The sequence below is a fragment of the Pempheris klunzingeri genome, chromosome 18 (genome assembly GCF_042242105.1).
Source record: "Pempheris klunzingeri isolate RE-2024b chromosome 18, fPemKlu1.hap1, whole genome shotgun sequence".
NCBI classification, from domain to species: Eukaryota; Metazoa; Chordata; class Actinopteri; order Acropomatiformes; family Pempheridae; genus Pempheris; species Pempheris klunzingeri.
In genome coordinates, this window is record NC_092029.1 from 19,462,776 (window position 1) to 19,486,401 (window position 23,626).

The window sequence follows — 23,626 nt, forward strand, 5'->3', positions numbered from 1 at the left end:
CTCCTCTCCTTTCTGTGACTCTTCCAGTCTCTGTATCACTGTTCCAACCTCCTGATGACACTCTGTGACCCTCTAAGCTCAGTGAACACCTCCGTCTGAGGACTTCCTGTTTGAAGCCTCCAGTGTTGAGGTGCTGCTGATCAACTGTTAGGTGTCGTCTTGGTCTCATGATGTCAGAATGTGAACAGCAGGATGAGGAGGACTGTTTAAATACCAATTCTAACTGAAGCAGGAAATGTATTGGTGGATTCATGGATCAAACCTGTTGTGAATGTTGCTGTTAAGCTTCTTGTTAGAGAACAGCAACTTGTGCAAAAAGTACTGAAACACTGAACAGTTGGACATGTGCATTCAAAGGTTTAGAGAAGGTCACATTAAGTTCACCTGGAAAGGTTAGAATGCATTTTAGGTTCATCCTGAAATTTCACCTGAAAGCTGAATATCCCTAACTTTTTGTGAGTAGTATGTTGCTACAGCGATTCCAGTGCTACAACAGTTTCCATAGTCCGGTAGTTACTTTAGCTAACTAGAAGTTGCAATATTTTTTTATGTGTCTTTAAAGTAAATTAATTTAAAAAATGAACTTAAGACCGACATTCTGCTCTGATTAGTCAACAGACAACCTGGTGTTATCCAGGCACTTGGAAGGTTGGAATGTACCCGATGGGGAACATTGATATGTGTAATATATGAATACATGAGGCCCAATGTACATAAAGATCAAACCACCATCAGCGTGCTCTATTCACTTGGAAAAAAACGGCCTAATTGTTTGACAGAGATGCTATCATCAGCACAGACAGAATATAATAAGCGAATATATGCAATAAACGAGCATCCCTCCACAATTCACCCATTTTGACCAGCTCTGTTTGTGAAACACAACCGAGGGATTCAAAGCAAAACCTATGAAGCCGTCTTATGATCAGTCAGAAGGCTTCACACAAAGCAGCATTGTCCTTCTCTCCTTAGCAGCTGTAGAGCGTCTACACACACACACACACACAAATACACACTTGGTTATTCTGATTAGGTCGGCGGGAACACATGCACATACTGTTTCTCTAATGTGCGATGCTACAGCCCAAATATTTATTCCGACTAGCCGTGGCTGCTTTGTGATGGAGAGAGTACTCGGCTCACTCAGTCAGGGGATGTTTTCATTCGTGAATCCATTCATGAGATCCGTCCAAGCGGTCTACGTCTATTGTTTGTTACCTTGGTGAAGCTTGTGCAAATGCCTCGTGTAATCAGCTGGCCTTATTAGCAAGTGAAAGGAGCCCCTCTTTCATCACATTATACATTCAGTCATGTTCAACTGGGGCATTTGGCCATGATGACAGTATTCATTAACCACGGCAATTCTCTGCCTATAGCAGACCTATTAAGGATGCAGCCACACAATCTCCTCCCGGCCTACATTTCTAAAAGGTTGTGGATGTTGAACGTGGATCAGAGCAGCATTACAGTCTGTCCATCAGCTTGATTTTATCATAAGAATTCCAATTAGATGTTAAAAGTAATACAAATCTCCACGATTTAAAATTTTTACTAACTTTGAAGTGTATAAGTATATTTTGTTTACTGCATAACGGCAAACTTGACATGAACCATCACGGCCATTTTCACTTCACCCTGGCTGTGTGCTGCTGCTTTCAGGAGATTGATGAGTTTGTCCGGGAGTTCCTAACGGTGGTCCAGCGGCTGCCCTCGTGTATTTCCACCCTGCAGGCTCTGTCCAGGCTGCCGCTGCCCTCCACCTTCAGTGAGCTTCAAAACTTCTGCTCCACCAATGAAGCCAAGTTCCAGCAGCTCAGGAGGTCAGGCTCATACCTGTTGCTCTGCTGCTCTCATAGGCCAGCATTGATTCACCAGATGGTTTCATCGACTTGTAAGAGAATCAAGGAATCTGTTGAAATGAATCTCATGCTGTCCTCCAACAAAATGGTCTATTGATTATCTCCAATGATGTTATGGTTATTTACGTAACTTCTTTGAAAAGAGGTCTCTATGGAAAATATTTGTAGTCTACAGGTTCGCATTACTTTTACAAAGAGAAGTTGCTGATCCTCCCCATTTTTCTCTGGACCAGCATTCATGTAGATGCCTCTGCAACTTGTAGTAATGTAATCTGTGGGAATTTGCTGTGCGTTGATTTTTAAATTACACATTCCACCCTCTTCCAAACACAAAGAGTTGTTTTGTTTTTTTGACCTGGCTGTTAGAATGCATAGCTAGCTGATTTTGAAGTTTAATTTTGTACCTCTAATATACAGTATACACACTAACTAAAGGGGGGGGGACAGGACATTCTGGGCAATTTAGCATTAGGGCTGGATTTAGGTTTGGGTTAAATATTGTCTGAGCACAAGCAGGCATACCAGATGACAGACATAGCATTGAAAGGCGGGAAACCACAATAACTTTTCATTGGTACCAGTTTGGTTGTTGAACTGGTTTTAACCACTTGAATGTGAAAGTATTTGGAACTTGCATGTTATTCGAAGACGGCAAAGTATCGCAGCCACACACCATAGAAATGACCCTAAATTACTGGTTTAGAAAGAATCTTTTGTCACCGCTGTTGCCGCTGGAATATATTGATGTGTTTTCCCCACAAGTAACAAGTACACCATTAGTGCTAGGTTACATGACCAGGAAACAAAACTCTGAATTGTCCTAGATAATTTTTAACCCACTACGCTGTCCTCAAACATAACCTTTTTATGAATATTTCTCTATGTGTTGGTGCGCAGGGAGCTGGGGTTGGATGAGCTGCTGAGGCACTGTGAGAGTGTGGTGCAGAAGCTGCGTTACCCTGAGACGGAGCCGTGCTACCAGGCAATGGCTGGCACTGCCCTCTTCACTCACACCGCCTTCGACATGCTCGAGAACCACAGCAGGTACTGCAGACTGCAGGCGGCAGCTCCCACAGTTCTTGGTCACAGAAAACACTACCACTCTCAAATGCCTTTTTATCGTAATCCTCTCCAACACTTCCCACGCATACCGTACTGCAGTGTTGCAATGGTCCTGTGTTTCGCAACAGCTAAAGCACACTACAGGAGTGGAGGGAGAGAGGGGCAAAATAATTATGGCAACTATACTACTAAAAATACGGATATGGCTAATAATGAGCAATATGTTAACAGTGAAAAACCTAAAAATAGTTCATATGAATAATAATAATAAGGACTAATATTAGTAAAAAGCAGCTGATGATCCGCAGCAGTGATTCATGAAGCCAGCGAACCACAGCAAGCTTACAACACAGCAGAAAGTATGTTCTGTTCAATTCAAATTGATGAAGCCAATTATTGATTGAAGCTCATTTTTGTATTTTACAGGATAACTGCAGCTGTGGAGAAAGTGGAGCTGCTGTGGCAGCAGGCCTTTTCTAAGGCTCGCCTCCAGCTGCAGGTGGTCCAGCTGCGAGAGGATGCACTGCAGGTGAGCCGGCGGACAACTGTTTGGTCCGAGGTTTGCTGTCACACCCAACCCGTTTTGTTCACTGCAGAAACTAATTTGGAGATAGGGGTGCTACTCAGTGCAAAAGAATCATCGTTAAAGGCATTGCATTCTTAGTTTTAAGCTTCTACATGTTGCATTGATGTTTATTCTAATGGACGAAGTGGGTGTGACTTGCTGCTCTGATCTTCAAGAATTTTAACATTACAGTCCATGTCTTAAAAAGTACGATGACCTTACCAGTATGATTGAGACCTTTTTTTTAAAATGTCTGTGTACCCTGATATGACTTCTGCTTACAGATCACAGAGCAGATCAAAGTTCTTCTGCAAGACAAACTCCAGACATACAAAATTGAGATTGCCAAGGATGCTGCAAAGGCAGTGGCGTTGATGTCTGAGTTTGAGGTGTCCATTCACACTCCTGCCATGGTACTTAGTTACTGTGTTCTGTTCCTTTACTTAATGTAACCTGTTGCCCGTTTTCTTCAGATTTTCACTGTCTAGATTCTTAATGTGTCGTTTACCTGATCAGACAGGATATATGACTGATATTAGAGATCAGCAGTAGTAACTATATCACTGTTTAACATCATACTGTCATAGTCTCTCTGATTTCATTTTTTGGTAAGTACTGTTTTTTACTTCACTTGCACCTTTTTTAAATAACTCCTCGCCTTCCCCACCCATCGCCTACCAGGCACTTGTTCGCTGTGCCGAAGACGTGATCCACACGTTAGCAGAGATCCTACTGTCTGACAGTCACACCATGGAACACTGGGCTCTGGATGTAGAGAGGCTGAAGGAGAGACTCCACTCTACCGTGCTCTTCATTCTCCAAACCCTCAGAGCAGTTTGCAACTACCATCGTTACTACAACAAGGCAAGTCATCAGCATTGAAGAAATTTGATTTGATGACTAAAGATCATTAAATAGTAATTGTTTTCACTGACATAACGTCTCTATTAAGGGACTATGTATCCTGAGCCTGTTTACTGTTCCTCTTCCAGGCCAGCAGCTGGTACAAGCTGGTCCTCTGTGAAAACTTGCTCCAGGAGCTGCTGTCCGGTGTTCATGGAGACGATGTTAACACACAGAGGCAAAGGAGGAATTGTGGGACCATCCCTGCATGGAGGCACAAAATGTCCATCTTCCTGAAGAAGAATCCACCTCCAGATATGGAGGAGCTGCTTCATCTATCTCACCTGTCTAGTGTCATTCCGGATGATGAGGTTCAGCAGGCAGGCAAACGGATGTTTCAGCGGTGAGAGAACCTTGAAATTCACACATGATCGCAAATAGTTTTTCCTGGTACTGTTACATGACAAATTATAGAGTAACTTCTTTTTTTATGCATTAGGTGCGTCACCCTGAGGAAACTTCTCATTTCTTCAGGACCTGTGGCTGTTGGCCACCTCCAGCTAGCCTTACAGTGGCAGTATGAGTTGTTGCGGAGTGTAAATCATTCCTCTGCTGACGATGCTACAAACGGACCAGCTAAGGATGTTCCAGACCTCACCAAATGTGAAAGTGGCAAGGATGCATCCTACCTACTCGGAACATCTTCAACTGCAGTTTCTGGGATGGTGTCAGCTGGGGGCAAACCCCCCTCCCTCAGCTCATTCGACTCGGGCTTTGATGGAGCAGGGAGCAGCCAGCTGGAGGCTTGGGGAGGGAGGGAAGGAGCGGAAGGTCCGTCTAGATTAGCTGGGGCCAGAGATTCTGTGAGAACTGCCATGAGCCAGCCTCAAATCCACAAAGAATATATCTCCAGTGTCTCAGATTCTGAGGATCACAAAGAGGAGTTTGACTTTGGTTCTGTGGGAAACTCCTCCAGGGCAAGTATCCAGATAATTCCTAAGGTAACCGTGGAGTCCCTAAACCTTGAGATCAAGGTGAAGCGCTCAGCTGCGCTGCCCAACAATCCTTGGCTTAGCTTGCCAGTAGACGATCTGGAAAACTCGTACACTGTTACCATTACACAGACCCCAACGCCACAAAAGAGAGAACCACAATCCGTTGGTTCCTCTGACCTCTGCATTAATACCAACCAGTCCAACAGGACCACACAGACGGAGGTGTTGACCAGCACACAGTCCAGAGGTCCACAGAGCAGGGACTGGATAGTACCTTCACAAAGCAGTCTGGAGGATCCTGAACTAAGTCCTATTCACAACATCCTCTCCAGCACCATTACCGATGGAAGAGACAAGTCCATCTGCACCACGGAGGGGATTCCCACTCTTCTTTGGGATTCTTATGACCTCCATGACCAGAATCAGGATTCTGTTGTTGGGTAATGCTTCTGTTTCAGAATTTGAATACCATTAGCCTGTCACCTTTTTTTTTTTTTTATTATTCATGCTGGAGTTTCATCACATGTTCCAGTAGGCCATGACAGATTTGTTCCACCTGCACTTTGTCTGTACATGCCACTCTCTGCTTTGACATGTCAAAACCTCTGCCGTGAAAAGGACCATTACAGTTGCTAGGCTACGATTGGGCATTGGTGTTCAGGGGGAGGTGGTCAAAAGGCCAAGAGTTTTAGTCACATACTTCCCAGAAACGTTTAGTATGCGGGAAAAACAGAAACACAACAGAGCTGAGAGCATCTAGATGCTGCAGACTGCCATCACTGTAGCTCTCAGTGGAACTAACTGTAGTCAGCAATGGTCTGACATTACAGAGAGCTGTTTGTTGGATGTGGATGTCACAGGTATTGGTTTGTAGAATGTTGATAGTCAAACCAATCCTCCAGTACATATTACTAAGACCAAATGGCGCTTTTTTGTTTCCCCTCAGCTCAATCGATCTCTCCCTGGAGGACTGGGATGTGAAGGAGCAGGAGGGTTTGAGGGAGGTGGAGAAGGTCCTGGACAGAGCTGATGAAATACTGGAGGTAAGAAATGCACCGTTTGAGTAAAGGGGTGGATGATGAGTGCCAGTCAAATAAATGTCCTCTTCTACAGAAAGAAGAAAATGTCCTGGCCCAGGAGGCTGTGCTGGATGCCCTTCTGAGGTCAGAGGACGGGCAGTTGCCGCTGTGGGACAGTGAGGACCACCGTGGTTTGGTACGTTAAGTATTAAGGAAAACCTCCATAAAGTGGCTAAAAGTTCAGTTACTAATCTGTGACCTTGGGCAGCGATAGAGAAGCAAACTGTGTTAAATTTAGTGCTTAATCAATTCAACTAAAGCTTAATAAAAATGTAAATTGTAAGCGTGCAGTGTTTGTTCATTATGCTTTATCTGCTTGTGTTCATCTGTAAAGATGTCGTCTAGTGAGTTGGCTGAAGCTGGTGTTCTTGGCCTTGAGGATTACCTTGTCCCTCACAACCTCAGTGAAGCTGAATCAACAAGTGAAACTAAGGTTTCTGAAGGTGATGGGCGCTGCACTGAATCGGCCACAGGAACGGAGACGGTAGCATGTCACAGCAGGCCGGGCCTTCTGACGGAGCTGAGAGAAATCCACATTCTGGATGAGCTAATCGTAGAGGAGAACCTGAAAATCCATGAGCTCCGAAGCTGCAAAGAAGAACCCATTGAGGAACTCGCTGGTGGCAAACCCTCGGATGCAAACGGGCCGTCAAATATGTGCAAGGAGAGGGAGGCTTTTCGGTTGCAGCTGGAAAAGGAGAAAAGGGAGGTGGATAAGCTTGAGAAGAGTTTGGACAAGGAGCGTAAAGTGAAGAAGCACAAGGATGGAGCTAGAAAGGTTGTAAAATGTTCTATAATGGAGAGCGCTAGAACTACAGATAATGGGGACCGAGCACTCTGTGATATTGTATCAGAAAGCTCTGACGGATCACAGAGAACACATTCTACATCTTTGGCCCCCCATGATTCCCAGGCTCAGGATACCTGTAAAACTGAAATTATTCAGGCAGAATTAGGTCTTGATGTTGTCAAAGAGTCTACACCACTAGACTCCCAAGATTCCCAATGTCAAGATTGCTCTGAAGCTGAGCCATTAGTATTTAATAGAACTACCATAATTACTGCCTCTGATCTGAAGGAACCTCCTGAAGAGATGGGGATCCAACCTCAGGGATGTGTCTGTTCGGAAGAATTGGACAGATGTGGCGAACACGCTGCCACGTGCAAACCAGAAGCTTCTTTAATGCCTGAAATGAGGCCTGACGATGGAGCATTTGACCCAGGTGGAAGGTCGCACCGTCCCCCTGCGCTTAAGCCAAGAAGGGCTTTGCTTCCTGTGAAGGACAACCTCCCAGAGCATGAAACTCCTCATTCCGCGGAGCCCCAGAGTCCAGCTCTGCCCCCAGTCGCTCAAGATCCTGGTATTACGCAACTCGATGTACAAGATAAACCACTTCCTACCCTGCCAGAGAATGTTAGTCCAGCGACCAGTCACAACTCGGTTCTCAGTCCAAATGTGAAAGAGCACAGCAGCAGCAACAACAACAACAATAACCACACTCTCCCAGAGAAAGGCATGGTGTCATTAGACCACTTGTCTGAAACGACCACTAGAGATGAAGAGGATACATCCGAGGCACCTGCATGTTTGCGACGGGCAGATTTACACCAAGCAGAGGAAATGCAGACTTTATCTCCTGCAAATGAGTGCCCACAACGGCATTCGGCACCCCAGCTGCCTCCTGACCAGCACCTGGAGTTGGAGCCCAGTGCAAGAGATGAGCACAATGAAGATCGGCCCGATTGGGTTCAGAACTATGAGGCCATGAGGAGATCAACCTCTGGGTCACCTGGTGTTCAGGCCCAGTGTGGCATCAACATGAGAGAGGTACAACTATATACTGTAACATGTGGAGAGCCGTCATATAAACCTTTCAGTGTATCTCACATATGATGAATGAAACTTGGCCTCAGCCAAAGAGCAGATGTAGTTTTTGGCTCTTGAAGATCTAGTTCAGCTCTTTTCCTACTGACTGACATCTGCTCCACACATGACACTGATCTCAGATTGATGTCTATTTTCAGTGAAGTGAAATGTGACTAAAATCAATTTGAACGTGCCCGCTATATGAAATTCAATGAAACATGGTTCCATGTGCATCGCGTGAAAGTTAAAATGGCCTTGAAGCTTATTACCATTAAAAAGCAGATTTGATAAAGCGAACAACAGTGCTGGGGATGCACAGCTTTCTTTATGCCTTAATTCATTTATTTGTCTTAATGTGACTACAGATGAGCGATTTCAAGACCCCCATAGTACTGGATACAGGCTCTGGTTTGATGAAAGCAGGATTTTCAGATCAAGACCTCCCAAACATTGTATTCCCAACGATTATAGGGATGCCAAAATACGGGGTAAGTGCATATTCTTCAAGTTTGACATGTTCTCCACAAAAAAAAAAAAAAACCTTCCAACAGTAATTTGGCTTTGCTTCTAGCCACCCTTTCTGATTTTGAGTTCTGTCTCGGCAGGAAATAATGAATGGTGACGTTGAAAGAGAGGCTTACATTGGACATGAGGCTCAGCACATGAGAGGAGTCTTGGCCTTGAAGCATCCCATAAAGAATGGGATCATACGTAACTGGGATGAAATGGAAAAGGTAAGTAGGAACGCTTGTGTTTATGCTAAGGGACTGTCAGAACTGCTTTATGTTTATATCCATGAGTGGATTAGTTCCAGTGGAACTGGGATATGTCTTTTGGTATCTGGGTGTTGTGGTTAATGGCATCTGACCTAATCATTTTTTGAATTGTTGTAATGTAAGAATAGTCTCATAACTGCTCTGAGATTGCAGTAAGTCAGCTAAACTCCTAATAACCACAAAAATATATATGGCAATAACTTGGTGCTAGATTATTTTCTCAGATGATTACAATGTACTAACCCTAAGCAGAGGGTACAAAAACCATTAAAGGATTACTGGAGTCAGGAAGTAGCACTTGGTGGTGTGTGGGTGGAAATGGAGTTAGCTGTTGCTTTTCGCTGTTTATTTGGCAGCACATGGTAAAGGTAAGTGTGAGCTTTTATGCAAGGGCAGTGTGCTATTAGGTATCAGTGCACTAACTGCCCATATTTGTGGAGAACCAGAATAAAAAGGTTTGAGTGTCTTACTCATAAATTGATTGTCTTGGTTTCAGATTTGGCATCACACGTTCCAGCAGCTGTCTGTGGATCCGGAGGATCACCCCGTTCTGCTGACCGAGGCGGCGATGAACCCCTTGGAGAACCGCCAGCGCATGGTGGAGATCATGTTTGAGTGTTTCAGCGTTCCCTTCACTTATGTGGCCATGCAGGCAAAGTTGGCGCTGTACGCAGCAGGGAGAACGACCGGTAATTTGGTCATTTTATGTCTGAATGTATTTTAATTATGAATTTTATTGGATGGACACTTATGGTTAGATACTTGAATAAGTCATCAACTGGAAAAGTGTTCTTTCATTAAAAGTATTTAATAGCACTTTCTAATCTGTCTCATCATGGCATTTGTAAACAGCTGTAAAAAAAAAAAAAAAAAGCAACCAATACATTTTCTTTTTGGCTTTTTTATCCCTTTCTGTCATCGTAGGTGTGGTGTTTGAGTCTGGAGACGGCGTGAGCTACAGTGTACCTGTGTTTGAGGGGTACTGTCTGCCTCATGCAGTGCAGCGTTCCCCTCTTGCTGGTGTAGATGTTACAATGCATCTTAAAAAGGTATTCCCTACCTTCCCTACCAGTGATATTGATGGGCAACACTTCTAATTGCAGCGTGGTGAAGACATGGGGCTTAACATTGTAAGCCCTAATGCTGTGTGTGTAGTGATCCCTTTAATATATCCGCTGGTAAAGTTGGAGCTCATTTTAGCCGACTACTGGGTAGCTTATAGTAATTTAAAGTGATTTATTAGTTGACTTGTATTTTATATGAATAGTCTGAATCTGAAAGTGACTGAAGTTGTCAAATACGTGGAGTAAAAAAGTACAATATTGGCTTCCAAAATGAAGTGGGGCAGAGGTATAAAAGTGACAATGAGCCTTCACTTTGTCTGAAAAGAGATAGAGATGGCACTGAATAATGGACTGCAGTGTCTGTTCAGACAAAGTAGGTCCTGTTGCTGATCTGCAGATCAATGCTCTCCATCGTCCACGTCCTCCTATAATACCTAAACCAACCGTGTCGCTGTGCCTGTGCTTGAAGCTCCTGCTGGAACAAGGGGTGTGCATGCGCACGACCGCAGAGATGGAGATAGTGCGGGAGATGAAGGAGAAGTGCTGCTGCGTGGCTCTCAACTATGAAGCTGAACTGAGTCAGGGGGGGTCGTCCAGCAGAGAGATGCATTACACCATGCCAGACGGCCAGATTGTCACACTTGGCACGGAGAGGTTCAGGTAACTGTCTGCACATCACGACCCGCTTTTAGATGGACACTCGATCCACTCAATGGGATCCTGAAGGAAATCTTTTTTGGAATGTTTTAAGAGTCAGACATGCTGGACAGAACTGTTTACCAAGAAATCCAGCATGTCACACTTTCTAAAACCAGTTAGAGAGCCATTAAATCCAAGTAGCTGTCTAAATGCCAGAATGTTGATTATTCAAGCATCTAGAAAGATTCTTGAATAATCAACCCCCAAACTAAATGTCAAACAACAACCAATCTGGCTGAAAAGACTCCACAAGTCTGGGGCTAAAATGGGGCTTGATCAGTGCCTGGCTTGTTGAATAATGTCAAATGCCAGCCCTTGTCCCGCAGGTACTGCACATGTCAAATTCTCGGGACAAACCAGCTGCCTTTTGTTAGAGCAGACTCCTCAAACAGGGCAACTGCCTCTTATAGCAGACTACTCTAACACTACTACTGCCTCCCCCCTCATCCAGGGCCCCTGAGATTCTCTTTAAACCTGAGCTGATTGGACGGGACCATTATGGGATACACGAGAGCATCTTCAAGTCAATCCTCAGCTCAGACATTGACCTACGGCGCTGCTTCCTGGGAAACATCATACTGTCAGGTAACAGTCAGTGTTTGTCAGAGATGTTACACGACGGTGGGACGCCTCAGAGATGCACTCCAGCTGCACCAGTATATCAAAAGCAAAGCTTGTCACGCTTTGAGCTTTAATTGGATTTGGTCATGTTCAAACTAATTTGACCTCCACCCCCCCCTCTCTTTCTGAAGGTGGGAACACTCTGTTGGCCGGCCTGCCTGAGCGGCTCCAGGCTGAAATCAGAGGACTGGTTCCCACAGACATGGGGGAGAGCGTTCACGTCACCAGCCCCAAGGACAGAGACTTCTCCGTGTGGAGTGGAGGAGCGGTGCTGGCCAACCTGCCCACATTCAGCTCGGCATGGATCAGTCAGGAAGAATATGAGGAGTACGGACCACAGATTGTCTTCAGGAAGTGCTTCTGAGACGGACCGCTGTAAGGTGTGTACTGTACGCTGGACTCCCCTGTAATGTACCACTTCATTATACTTCAAGTGCAATACACAAACGGCTCCATATTTGTCCGTCTATGTATTGATTTTTATTACTGAGTTTTTTTTTTTTTGTTTTTCTTTCCTCCTCATCATAGTGGATCCTGACCTGTGAGCTCTTACCTGACACCAGTGGGTTCATGTTGACCTGCTGCTTATTCTATGTCTTATCTACTGAGCTCCACCAACATGCAAGGACGAACGAACCCTTTAAACTGTTGTTACGTTTCCCACTTCGGGAATGTATTTCTGTGTCCCATAAGTATATTCATGTATGTGGTTAAGGGACTAGAATTGAAGCTGGCCTTTGATTGACGTCTGCCGTCTTTTGTCTTCAGAATATGACCATTGAGGGACATGAAGAAAACTCAATGTTCTGACTATATGTATTAATCTAATATCAAATTAAGGCGTATATTTATACAACAATTTAAAGTAACATAGAACGAATTATCCTTATGTGTTTGACATGGTGAAAGTTGCAGCTGTGCAGTGTTCACAACTCCAGTTGTTCAGCAGTATGAAATGATGGTGATGGATTATTGGAGCCACTGTTGGTACAGGACACGGTTCTCAAGTACAGCTTTTTTGGTTCATGTGAACAAATTTTTTTGTCGTAACATTACAACTTTATTCTCAATCTTTTGATTCTTGTAACGCTATGACTCTTCTCCTCACAGTTATTGTTGTAATATCTTTGTAACCGCTTTCTTTTCACCGCTTACTCTTCAGCACAGAAATAACACTTCCATAATATGGCTTTCTCAATAATGCAGCTGTACTTGTTACCCCTTTATTCTGAATTTATGTCTCAAGAGAATTTATTATCTTTTTTTTTTTTTTTTTTTTTTTTTTAACCTAGCAGTGCCCCCCCCCCCCCCCCCCCCCCCCCCCCCAAAGTAAAATATCAGTTTGCTGCTGCTGTAATGTGAACTGGGAAGGAGAACTGGATTTGTGGGATATGAAGTTTGTATGCCAGAAAACATTTAGCAGAGTTATGTCTCATTAATGGCTGTCTTCCTATGTGATGATACTCCACCTGAGTGGACTTTAGGTGAAGGTTGGCGGCAATGAAGTGCAATTCCGTGGTGAGACAGGAGGTGAAGCAGAGTGGCGGTCTGGTAATGCCTATCACTTGATTTCAGTCTGAATAAGATGATGTTAAATGCCACTGTTGCAGGTGCAGTGTTTTGTTTATTGCTTCACAGTGAAATTCTCTTTATTTTCAACTTGAGTGCAGTGTTTTACCATTAGGTTTCTCTTTTTCTTTTTCTTTTTCCAAAATGTCTTTAGATCTGAGAACAGTGGTTGTGTGGATTTTCACACCTGCACAGTAGTGTTTATTTTTGTGAAAGGTGTTCTAGTTGTGCCAAACCTGCTGCCTTTATCTCATTACCATGAATTCTTAGGAAAAAAAAAGGCTTTGTCCACTCTGTATATTTAAATTTAGTCTACATTTTGAATTTATTTTGTTGCATGTAATTTTAGTCGCACCTTTTTGCATGTACTCGTTTTTGTCTGCACGCTTCTCTTTGTATTTTTTGTGAACTGCGTCTCTAAAGGCACAGGGTTGTCATGTGACCTAAAGCTCAGCTCTTAAGTGGAAATCGCCATTAAATGTGACTGTGGGAACTCCAGTCTGAGCCCTTTTATATAAGGACAGACATAAATGCTCAGCCTGCTTTGCCTTGACTGGCTGTAGTTTGAAGAACACAGGCTCTGCTGGCTGGGTCTCCTCCTCCTCTTCCTCCTTCTCCGAAGTGTACTGTATCAGTCTGGACTGAGTCTAGCAAAGTTTCACCAAAACCATGCTATTTATGTCAAGTTTTTTATAATAAATATTTTAATCATCATTCTTTAGTGTTGTCCTTTTCTTTCCTCTTTTGACTAGATAGGCCTACTTTAATTTCATTTCATTAATTTAGGATGGACTGCAGGTACCAAAGGGGAGTGATCAGAATAATAAGGACAAGCTCAGCGTCCACAGCACTGTATCCAAAAGAGCATTATTCCATTTACCCCCTGTATTACTAGCTAAGTAGAAATACATTCAAATACTTGCTGCACTTGAAAAGGTCTAGAATATGTGAAATGGATGGAAGTCATGGCACCAAACATGATCTAAAGAGTCCATAGATTCTGGTCGTTGGTCTGAATGGCAGCGCACTCTAGTGGACACCGGCAGGTAATGCATCCTCGGGTGACAGTGTTACTATGGCAACCAGTTATCAACAGACTACCGTATCGGTACCGACAAAGTGCAGTTAGTGTAGCCGGCAGCGGGCTACTTTCTGTCGGTAGACATGCCGAGAGCTCACGCTGAAAACGTCATTAAAAACATCATCAGTGCCATAGGGCGGGAGTGCGCGCTGAGGGGACACGCGCTGTCCGACACTTTGGTGGCTTTTATGGTCAGTGACCCGCTCCAGCTAACTAGCTAACTGCTAGCCGAAGTAGCTTAGCTAGCTAGTTATTAGCTTAAAGTTACTATTCTGTCAATTTTGGAGCTTCTTCGGAGTAAAATGTTCTACTGTGCTTCTTGAACCCCTGCCTGGCACCCACGGGGGACTCTACCCGCTGCTTTATTAACATGTTTGTTCGTTTGAAACCTCCTCAGGTAAAAGCTGTGGTGCTGGACCCAAGAAATGGGTTCAACGTAGATCAGACACTGACCAAGCAAGACGTTCAAAAACTTGAAGAGGTGAGTCACTGTTTAAGACCTGGATTATTTGAGATTGATTAATGAACCCATTCCCTTCATATTCATGTTGATATTGTTAGACTGAGCTGGTATTCTAGAAATATGATGTTCTCACTAATACATTTTATTTGTCATGTTACTATGTCCATTTATTTTGCACTGGATTTATTCGTATTTTGAATGTTAACCAACATTTTTAATATTTCTTTGGTTTAAAAACTTGCCAGGTATCAAATTCTGATGGAAAGATGCTGAATTCTTAATTTATTCATTCCTGGTTTAATGTACAATATCTTACAATGCCATCTCTTTATTATATTTGTATATACTGCATAGCTTTTTTTATTCTATTTATATTATATTACTTTGAGATTGAAGTGTTTTCTTGTTCTTTTTGGAGCTGTGTGTAACAAAAAGCAATTTCCCCCTGGGGATTATTAAAGGAATTCTGATTATATTATGCTTATATAGGCACCTGTTGTTTAACTTGTCTTTGCACGGTTGTTCTTGTTCTTTGCTGCTGCAAATTTGTAAATTTCCCCAATGTGGAAGGAATAAAAGTTTATCTTATCTTATCTTAAAAATAGTCAGATTTAAACAGATTGAATTTAGATTTTGTTTTTTTTTAAATTTGAGAACGGAAATCCCTCCAGGCATCTTGACCTCAGGGTCCAAAATGGCAGCACAGCCCCTGACACAGTGTGGGTAATGGCTCTGAAAACTACACTTGGTTTGTTTCTAATCTCCATCAATATTTCTTACAGCTGTGCCTGAATAGACTCATGGAAAAGTGCAGCCCATCGCTGGACACAATCAAAATGCAGGTGTATTTTGATATGAGTTACACTTCTCGACGTAAGTGTGTGAAATGGCATGCTGAAGCCCTGACTTGTGTCTGTGGGTGCAGCTAACGATCATTATTAATGACCATGATTTAAGTTATTAAAATGTCAGAAAATAGTAAGAAATGCCCATCACAAAGTCCCAGGGACATAAACTAAACAGTAAATCCACCAGAGGAAAGAAAAACCAAAGAATGTTTGTTGATACATGACTCAAACAATTAATTGATGATCAAAAATGTTTTTGTTCTTTTAAACCAGTGCATTTACATCAAGTACAAATTCACTTATATTATGAATGTTGTGTTTGTGCAGGTGAGTTTCTTGAGGAAATCCATCGGGTCATGGAGTCCAGGCTGAGCCCAGTGAGCAGAGAGATCACTGACAGCAGGGTGAAAACACGGGAGGAGTTAGACGCTTTGTACCGTAAAATCATCACGTATATCCTGCTACGCTCCAGCATGGGCTCACCCACTGATGTCAGCACTGTGCAAGAGGCTACAGGTTTCACCCCTTGTTCTTTCGCTTGCTAGGGAACTGTAGTCAGTAAAAGCACAGTGACAGCATTACACATTCTGGGATGCAAGGTAAAGGGTAGTGTCAACACTTTCAACAGCTCATAATGTTCCAGTGCTGTGCTGAATTGTGAATAATGTCTCCTAACGTACATCAATCATGCACCTTACTGCAGCAGCCTGCGTTTGAATCCAGCTTGTCATTCCCCTCTCTCACCTGCATTCCCCCGTCTCTTTTAGACTGTCCTGTCAAATAGAATATTCGAAATGCAAAAAAATAAACTGAAGTGCATTAATCAAACAGTGAACTACATACTTTGACCCTGAGCTTTGGAATCACATGTTGTGGAGCTGTGCTCAATGAGAAAATGTTTACTTTAGGGTTATTTGGATGCAGCAAATTACATACCAATTACCCCCCCCCCACTGCAACAAATATTAATGAACAAATTCAGGCACAACAACACATGTACTTTTGGCCGTGCAGTTTGCATTGTTTAGATGATGATAAAGATAATAAGTGAACTGCATCCTGACTTTTAATTTCCCTTCCTCGTCTCTTATCCCAGCTGCCCTGCAGAGCGTCTTCCCTCAGACTGAGCTCGGAGCCTTCATGGTGCTCTTAAAGAGGGACAAGGAGCAGCAGCTCAGTGAGCTCACCATGATTGTCACAGGGATCCGACTCTTCAATAAAGCCAGCAAGAAGGAAGGAGAGGACACTGACCTCCAGGAATTAAGTACAGTACACCAGCCTGCTGACACAAGTGCTACATGCGTATTAGTATTACTGTTGGATAAGATCACATGATGTAATGGGCCTTTAAAAAAAAAAAGGCACATTAGCAGATTTACCAGATTAAGTGCTTGGCTTTTATGTAAAATAAATCACACAGTGGGGCTGGCTGGTTCAAGGAAGAAGAACTTACCCCCACTAACTGAGCAGGTATACATTTATCTCACAGCAGTCAGGCTGGCAGGTTCACTGCCATTCATTTGACAATTTCTGGGAATTGAGCTTCAAACTTGAGGTTCAAACTTTACCCCCCTGCTTTTTGGAATCACTGAGTTGCCACCTGCCGTTATAATATTCTGAAATTACACGGTGCATGGATTTTCTGGAGAGCACGCTCCAAATTTAGGCTGCAATACAGGATATTTCTTCAGGCCCAGCTGAGTACAGATGCTGGATGGATGGAAAATAGAGTGATGTAATATGTCATCAAGGATATATCATGAGCGAATTCCCCCCTTTTGCATAGAGTATTTAAAGTTTCAAAATATCAGACAGAATCTAGGAAGTCTTACATCACTACATATACACTATTATAATATTTCAAACAACAGATTCAGATTATTTAGTAGGTCTACAATATTAGAATGCAGTCCACAACAGTGATATGTTTATTCAACTACATCACCAGACTAGTTCATCTTCTTCACTTCTGATCAATACTACACTTGGTAAATATGCTGTTTTCTTTTCCGTTCTCTGCACAGTGCCTGCAGTTCTTAATGAAGCTCTTCCAGTCACCAGTAAAAGCATAGAAAACGAGCTGAGCGCAGCACAGAGTTTGGCTTGGAAATACACAGCTGTGCTGGAGAAGCTAACTGACCCTGGCAGTGAGCCTGGAGTTTGTGACGCACCCACCGTTCTGCTCAAACAGGCTCTCTACAACATCAGGCAGCACGAGGTTTTCCTCAAAATGTTACTGGTGAGGTGGCAACATCTGGTAATTATGGTCTGTGTAACTGTGGATTTCTTGTAGCTTAAGAAATATATATTATTATTATCATTATACATATTATGATGTGAATTTATATAATGCAGCTCATTAAGTAAAAAGGTGGCAGCAGGATTCATGTGTTAATTCCCAAGTGAAGTATGTGTTTTTCTTTTGCCACCAGGCTGATGCGTGCCTGTGTGTCAGCCACGTTGAAATCCTGAAGTCTGAGCTCACGTCACAGCTGAAGCTGCTGAAAGACACTGTGAAGCTTAAGAGTGCTGTGCCCACTGCAAAAGTTTTTGTAAGTGTCTTGGTCACTGCTGTTATGTTGTCGCTGTTACTGCGTCTTGTTATATCATCTCTACATAAATAAAGGAGTAGTTCAACATTTTGAGAAATACATATATTCACTTTGTTTCTCGGAGTGAGATTAGATAACTTCCCCTACCGACACCTCTACAGCTCACTCATTAATTAAACACGTAAAACATAAAATTAAGCATGTATCTCATTTGATTCATCTGTACTTACGCATATTATAATTTGTGGTTTTGGAGGGAATTATAATACATGCTGGCATTATTTTTTGGTGAATCACAGTCACACTGAGGTTTCTGGGTTTGGCACCGTTGTTCATCCAGAAATAATTCCAGCATGTAACTCACTTAAAGCCACTCACATGTTATTTGTGTATGGATTAAACAAACAAATGAAACACTCAACTTAAGAAGTGCTGGTGGATGTATTTTTTTCACTTTATTCATAGCCAAGCTTTACATTTCTCCAAGCCAGGTCTATACCTCACAGACATGAGATTGATGTCAATCATCTCATCCATCCACCCATGCAGAGAATTGCCTTTGTCCTTTTTACAGCATTTTTGTTTTGTCTTTTTCTTTGTGTCATTTTCATCTATTGTGAATCACACTGTACTTAAACTTTGATAAAATGTGCTACATACATTTTATAAAAACAGTACTTGCTTTAGTTTTTGTTAGGTCTACAGCCTAATTTTGCCATTCCTCACATTGTCTTTCAGCCACTGTTCAAGACCCTGTCACAACTGTGGTATGGACTTCAGGATGAGGCCGAGTTGCTGAACATCCTAAATGACATCACGCTGAATATGCAACCCTTCGTAGCCTCTCAGGCCAAGATGTTTTCTGAAGCGTATTTGGACGGTCTGCTGGGGTCTTCAGAGGTGAAGACAGATGACCAGAGAATGATTGTGTCCTCAGGTATGGCCGATTTAATCAATAGATACGGTGATAAGTTCCGCGTTCCACAGGTCTTAAGAACCTGAACTCGATGGAAAGACTGCTCTGAGCCAAACTTATGTAATGTTAACTGTTCTTTTTCCTCATTGCATCTATTAGATGAGCGTATTGTTCCAGCCGAGATGAAAACACAGGAGTGGCTCCTACATGAAACCACTGCTAGCTTTAATGGGCTGCCACTACAGTATAATGGAATATGTGGCTACACGCTTGTGAACAGAGATGGTCTTCTCCTTCCAGGTACTGTTCTCATGATACACTCATGTCATATCATGAGGGTAAAGGCACGCATCCAGGAGACACACCCAACTACCCCAAGTGACGTGTTTCAGAGTGAATCAGCAGCAGTTTCCCTCCTTACTCCGTCCTGACTCTCATACTAAGCTCAGCCACACTGCAAAGAAAACCCATTTTGGTTGCTTGTATCTATAATCTCATTCTTTCAGTCATTACCCTACCCATCAAGCGGCAGATCGAACTCACTCTTAAGGCTCAGCTCCCTGCTCTCCCCTACAGTCTGGCACAAAGCCTGGATTGCCGCTAGTGTAGCACCAATCCATTTATCAATATCCTCGTCCATCTCACTCTCACTCGCAAACAAAACCTGAACTCTTCCACTTGGGGCAGTAACTCACTCCCAACATCAAGGGAGTGGGAGGGCAGTCCGACTGTCTTGAGGCAGGGTATGTTGGCCTTGGACTTGGTGATGTGCTGAACATCACATCTGTCCCATCAGTTACACCTTGAGATTCTGTCCACTAAAATCACAAACAGAATTGGAACCCCTCAAGACATCCCAAAGTTATGGCCCCTATAAAACGATTAGAAACAACAGCCTGGCCTAGATAATATGATAACAATATGATGAAGATGCTTAATCTAGGACGTTGTGCCTAAAGTCCATTCAGTTTGGATTATTTGACACTTCTTTTGCAGGTAATCCACACATTGGAGTCCTTAAACACAAGGAGAAGCTCTATGTTTTTAGCTCCAAAGAAGCTGCCTTGAAATTCGCCTCCCGTTCAGACAGCCTGATTGCAGCGGTGGCAGAGAAAGCCAAGCACTCCCCCGAACTAATTCAGCTCCTCAAACTCCACCGACAGTTTTCTTGTGTCAGCCCTTACCCAGAGGTCAGTAACCACTTCCATGCCAAGTGTCCTCAAAGCTAGGAGCAGCTAGAAGTACTTGCATTCGGGTACTTGCCAATACCAAGTGCTGATATGAGTACATGATAATGCCATTATAGTATATATCAGACCGGCAATACATCAGCCAGAGTAGGCTCTCACCACCGTGTCCTTTTTAGAGGGAAAACATGCTGGTTACTGGTTGAAGCTCAGGCTACACTGACCGGGCTAATGGAAGTCAATGTGAACTTATAGGCCATAACATAAGAAGAGTAAGAATATTTCACTGGTGCTTCGCTGGCCTGGAGACTCAATAAAGTAAAAATAGATCTCTGGGCACGACACCTCCGTCCATTGTGTGGGGTTATTGACGGACCTTAATGCACTGAAGGGACATGACTGAAGTCGGATCAAATGAATCTCTTTGATATATCTTTCACGCTGTAAGTTAGACAGAGTGAACACGTATTTGCCTGACATAGTGACTTTGGGTTATTTATAAAGTCATTTAATGCTGATGGTGTCCTGTTGGTTTTGTCAGTGGTGATTGTCTTTTGTTTTTACCACAGAAAAAGGCAGGGACGTGTTCCTGGATGTGCTGGTCTGATGTATACCATTTCTATTGCTATTCAACACAGCTTTACCACAGTTCCATGTTTGTGACACCTACATTACATGTGTAAATAGCGAAAAGGACACACTTAGAAAACATTCTATTAAAGCCATCACATATATGATTTGAAAAAAGTAATACTTCATCATTATTTATATGAATGGTTTGTGGCTTCACACTGTTCAGAAATGATTTCCATACTCTGACTCCACTTGGAGTTTGATCCAAACAAACTTTGGCCTTGTGGTTTTGCAGATGCAGCCAGGAGAGAGTTTACTAGTAAAACCCATTACCAAGTGTGAGAGCGGTACACAGACTGATATCCACCCTGTGGAGACAAACATCGTCAAGTCATACGAGTGGAATGAGTGGGAGCTGCGAAGAAAAGCTATCAAACTGGTGAGGCAGAATCCACAAGGCGCATGTTAATGTGAAATCATAGTCACTGGGCAGTTTTGGGAAGACAAGCTCTTTTCAACTTCTCTTTTTGTTTAGGCTGGTTCATTTAATACCCATACACATTTTTTGTATTTAACCATTGTAGGCTGACGTCCGGACCAAAGCGACACACTCAGCACAGACTGATCTGAGCCACATGAGACGGGAAAATGCCACTCAGATCTGGCTGCCCAAGAGTGTTGCCTGTCAAAGCAAGAGAGACGGTGAGAGCAACATGCCCAAACCTCAGATCTACCTGGCAGGTCTGAGGGGACAGAGAGATGGAAATGTAGTCAAAACAAACCTGACTAGATCTGTGGATGAATGATCAAGGTGTCAGAAGTGTTTTTTTGTAAAAACATTGTTTTTGTGGAAAGTAAAAATGAATGTGAGCGTGTTATTGTTTTTATTATTATTGTTTAGACCTAATTCTAATTTGCTGTTTTAAATGCATTCATATGAACAGGTTAGTGAGCTGTTAAATATGACATGCGCTAAACCTATTGCCTGATCAAAAATCTTTTTTCAGGTTTTAAAAATCCTCTAAGATTTCGATGTGTTTTCAAGAAAACTCCACAGGGATCCTGTGTTGCATGTGTGCTACCAGAAGCTTTCTGTGGCTGTTTTCTCTTCATCCAATCTTTCCTGCAAAATTTCACACTGACCAAGTAGTGCTGAATATCTCCGCTTCTTGATGTGTTGACCTTTTTTATTGAATTGTAGCATCGCTAATAAAGTTCACACTAACACATTGAGCCAATCAGTTTATTCCAAGATACTGGATCAACCTGCAGTTGAGGTTTGGCCACGGTCAGCCCCGCGGCGTTGTTGATAGTTGAGCCATCACCACCAACTACTGGCTTGGGATAGCCAACAAGTTGCATTCCAGGTGAGCTGTGAAAATGAGGCCTTGGTGGTGCATGCCACCAAATTTGGTGTCAATACAGTCATAAGATTCCAAAGACTGGATGCTATATTGCTGTTTTTCATATTATGCAAATTAACAAAGATTCATCTTGGTGGACTGGAGATTTTTTGGAGCGTTTGTTGATTTTGTGTATCACCTTTCAAGTCGACCACAGTCATGGTTGGAAGGACTGAACTTCAAAATTTGTGTTTTTGGCAGTTAATTAGAGCACCACTGTTGGGCAGGTGAGGATTACAGGTTTACAGGTTTCTTTCTTTTGAGCAAAGGTCTCCCTCTCTGAACTCAGTTTCCCAGAGTCCTTTAGTTTTCACATCTCCTCATTCATATAGGAAAATAGGAAAATAAAAACAGCCCTAGATTTCTGTTCAGCACGTTAGCCAGGCTGACAAAGAGCCAGAACTCAGTTGATCCTTGTGCTCCTTTAGAGCTCAGTAGCAGCGACTTCATGAGCTTCTTTAATGATGAAATTCTAACTATCAGAGACTAAATTCATCACCTCCTGCCCTCAACAGGCTCTGATTCAACCTCAAACTTGGGAATCATGGAAACAGCTGTTGGGCTTAATGTGCATTTGGACTGTTTTGCTCCGATCAATCCTCCTGAATTGGCTTCAATGGTTTCCTCATCCAAACCATCAACTTGTCTCCTAGACCAACCTTCCCTTTCTCTCCAAGATCCTGGAGAAAGCAGCAGCCAATCAGCTGTGTGATTTTCTAAATAAATCCAATAGTCTATTTGAGGTTTTTCAGTCAGGTTTTAGAGCGAACCATAGCACGAAGACTGTAGGCTTAGACTGTCGGGGGACTCCCCATGATGCACTGGGCTCCTCTCTCCTCCTCTTCCTCTCCATCTTCATGCTTCATGTCTCTTTAATGTCTGTTACTAACTTGCTATCTTCCCCGGAGCCTTTCTGTGCTTTTCTCATCTCTCTGGTTCCTGTGGATCCTGGTCCTGGTTCTCCTGCTGTGGTTGTCAAGCTGAAATATTCAGGCCTGTTTCACCACAGCCAGCATCACTGATGGCAATGGCTCTGTGTCCTGGAGTACACCTGTACATCACTGCAGCAAGGTGAGAGGCTGAACTACTGGAGGTGGGCAGAGAGGACTTTCTGGGAGTGTTAAGTTACTCTTTAACCCTTCAGTCTGGGGTCAAATGGCGTTTTTTACTACTTTTCATTTTACCTTTGTGTTTCCCATTAAGCTTACCTTTTTCTTGCCTTTCTTTGTGTCTTTCTTTTCAGCACAACCTCACCTATGTGATTCTACAAGTATTTATTTATTTTGACATAATATATGGACACACTGTATGTAAAAGTGCAAAAGAAACACAAAATCCGAGCAGGAACTAGTTGGATCTTTGGAGGAGCGGGGGTCTGCGCGGACACCTGCTCTCGTTCCTCTTCACGTGCAGCATCCACTTCATCCTCTCCACTGGAGTCACTTTCTTCCTCAGGATCAGAACTTTCTTCCCCAGATTCAGTATCTTCTAACTCGTAGAAGAGCTGCTGTAGTGCGCGACTTCGGCTCTTCATAACTTTAGTCTTAATAGGCCGATCGAGAAAATTCAAACACCTGTGAAAAGTTTGAAGTGTCCGCTTTCCA

The 23,626-nt window shown here is 43.0% G+C and overlaps 2 protein-coding genes across 2 annotated transcripts; both read left to right on the forward strand.

The window, feature by feature from the left end:
- Window positions 1-7,977: 7,977 nt before the first annotated feature.
- LOC139217972 (uncharacterized) lies at window positions 7,978-12,303 on the forward strand. Its single transcript, XM_070849484.1, has 9 exons — window positions 7,978-8,231; window positions 8,636-8,758; window positions 8,876-9,004; window positions 9,543-9,735; window positions 9,971-10,095; window positions 10,580-10,770; window positions 11,261-11,394; window positions 11,562-11,810; window positions 11,959-12,303. The coding sequence occupies exons 1-8, from the start codon at window positions 8,025-8,027 to the stop codon at window positions 11,792-11,794; spliced, it is 1,335 nt and encodes a 444-aa protein (XP_070705585.1). The 5' UTR covers window positions 7,978-8,024; the 3' UTR covers window positions 11,795-11,810; window positions 11,959-12,303.
- A 1,860-nt stretch (window positions 12,304-14,163) lies between these two features.
- Window positions 14,164-21,425, forward strand: cfap206 (cilia and flagella associated protein 206). The gene is made up of 12 exons (XM_070849753.1): window positions 14,164-14,271; window positions 14,478-14,561; window positions 15,326-15,416; window positions 15,719-15,907; window positions 16,488-16,655; window positions 17,416-17,630; window positions 17,824-17,943; window positions 18,682-18,880; window positions 19,019-19,159; window positions 19,856-20,049; window positions 20,915-21,058; window positions 21,204-21,425. Exons 1-12 carry the CDS (start codon window positions 14,164-14,166, stop codon window positions 21,423-21,425), a joined length of 1,875 nt encoding a protein of 624 aa, XP_070705854.1.
- Window positions 21,426-23,626: the final 2,201 nt, after the last annotated feature.

Bases quoted from the DNA above. Each gene is read 5' to 3' on its own strand.
- LOC139217972 (XM_070849484.1), top strand. From the start codon at position 8,025: ATGCAGACTTTATCTCCTGCAAATGAGTGCCCACAACGGCATTCGGCA. The intron at 9,005-9,542 runs GTAAGTAGGAAC...TCTTGGTTTCAG, and splicing joins ACTGGGATGAAATGGAAAAG to ATTTGGCATCACACGTTCCA. The intron at 11,395-11,561 runs GTAACAGTCAGT...CTCTTTCTGAAG, and splicing joins GGGAAACATCATACTGTCAG to GTGGGAACACTCTGTTGGCC.
- cfap206 (XM_070849753.1), top strand. From the start codon at position 14,164: ATGCCGAGAGCTCACGCTGAAAACGTCATTAAAAACATCATCAGTGCC. The intron at 15,908-16,487 runs GTTTCACCCCTT...CTCTTATCCCAG, and splicing joins CACTGTGCAAGAGGCTACAG to CTGCCCTGCAGAGCGTCTTC. The intron at 20,050-20,914 runs GTCAGTAACCAC...GTGGTTTTGCAG, and splicing joins GTGTCAGCCCTTACCCAGAG to ATGCAGCCAGGAGAGAGTTT.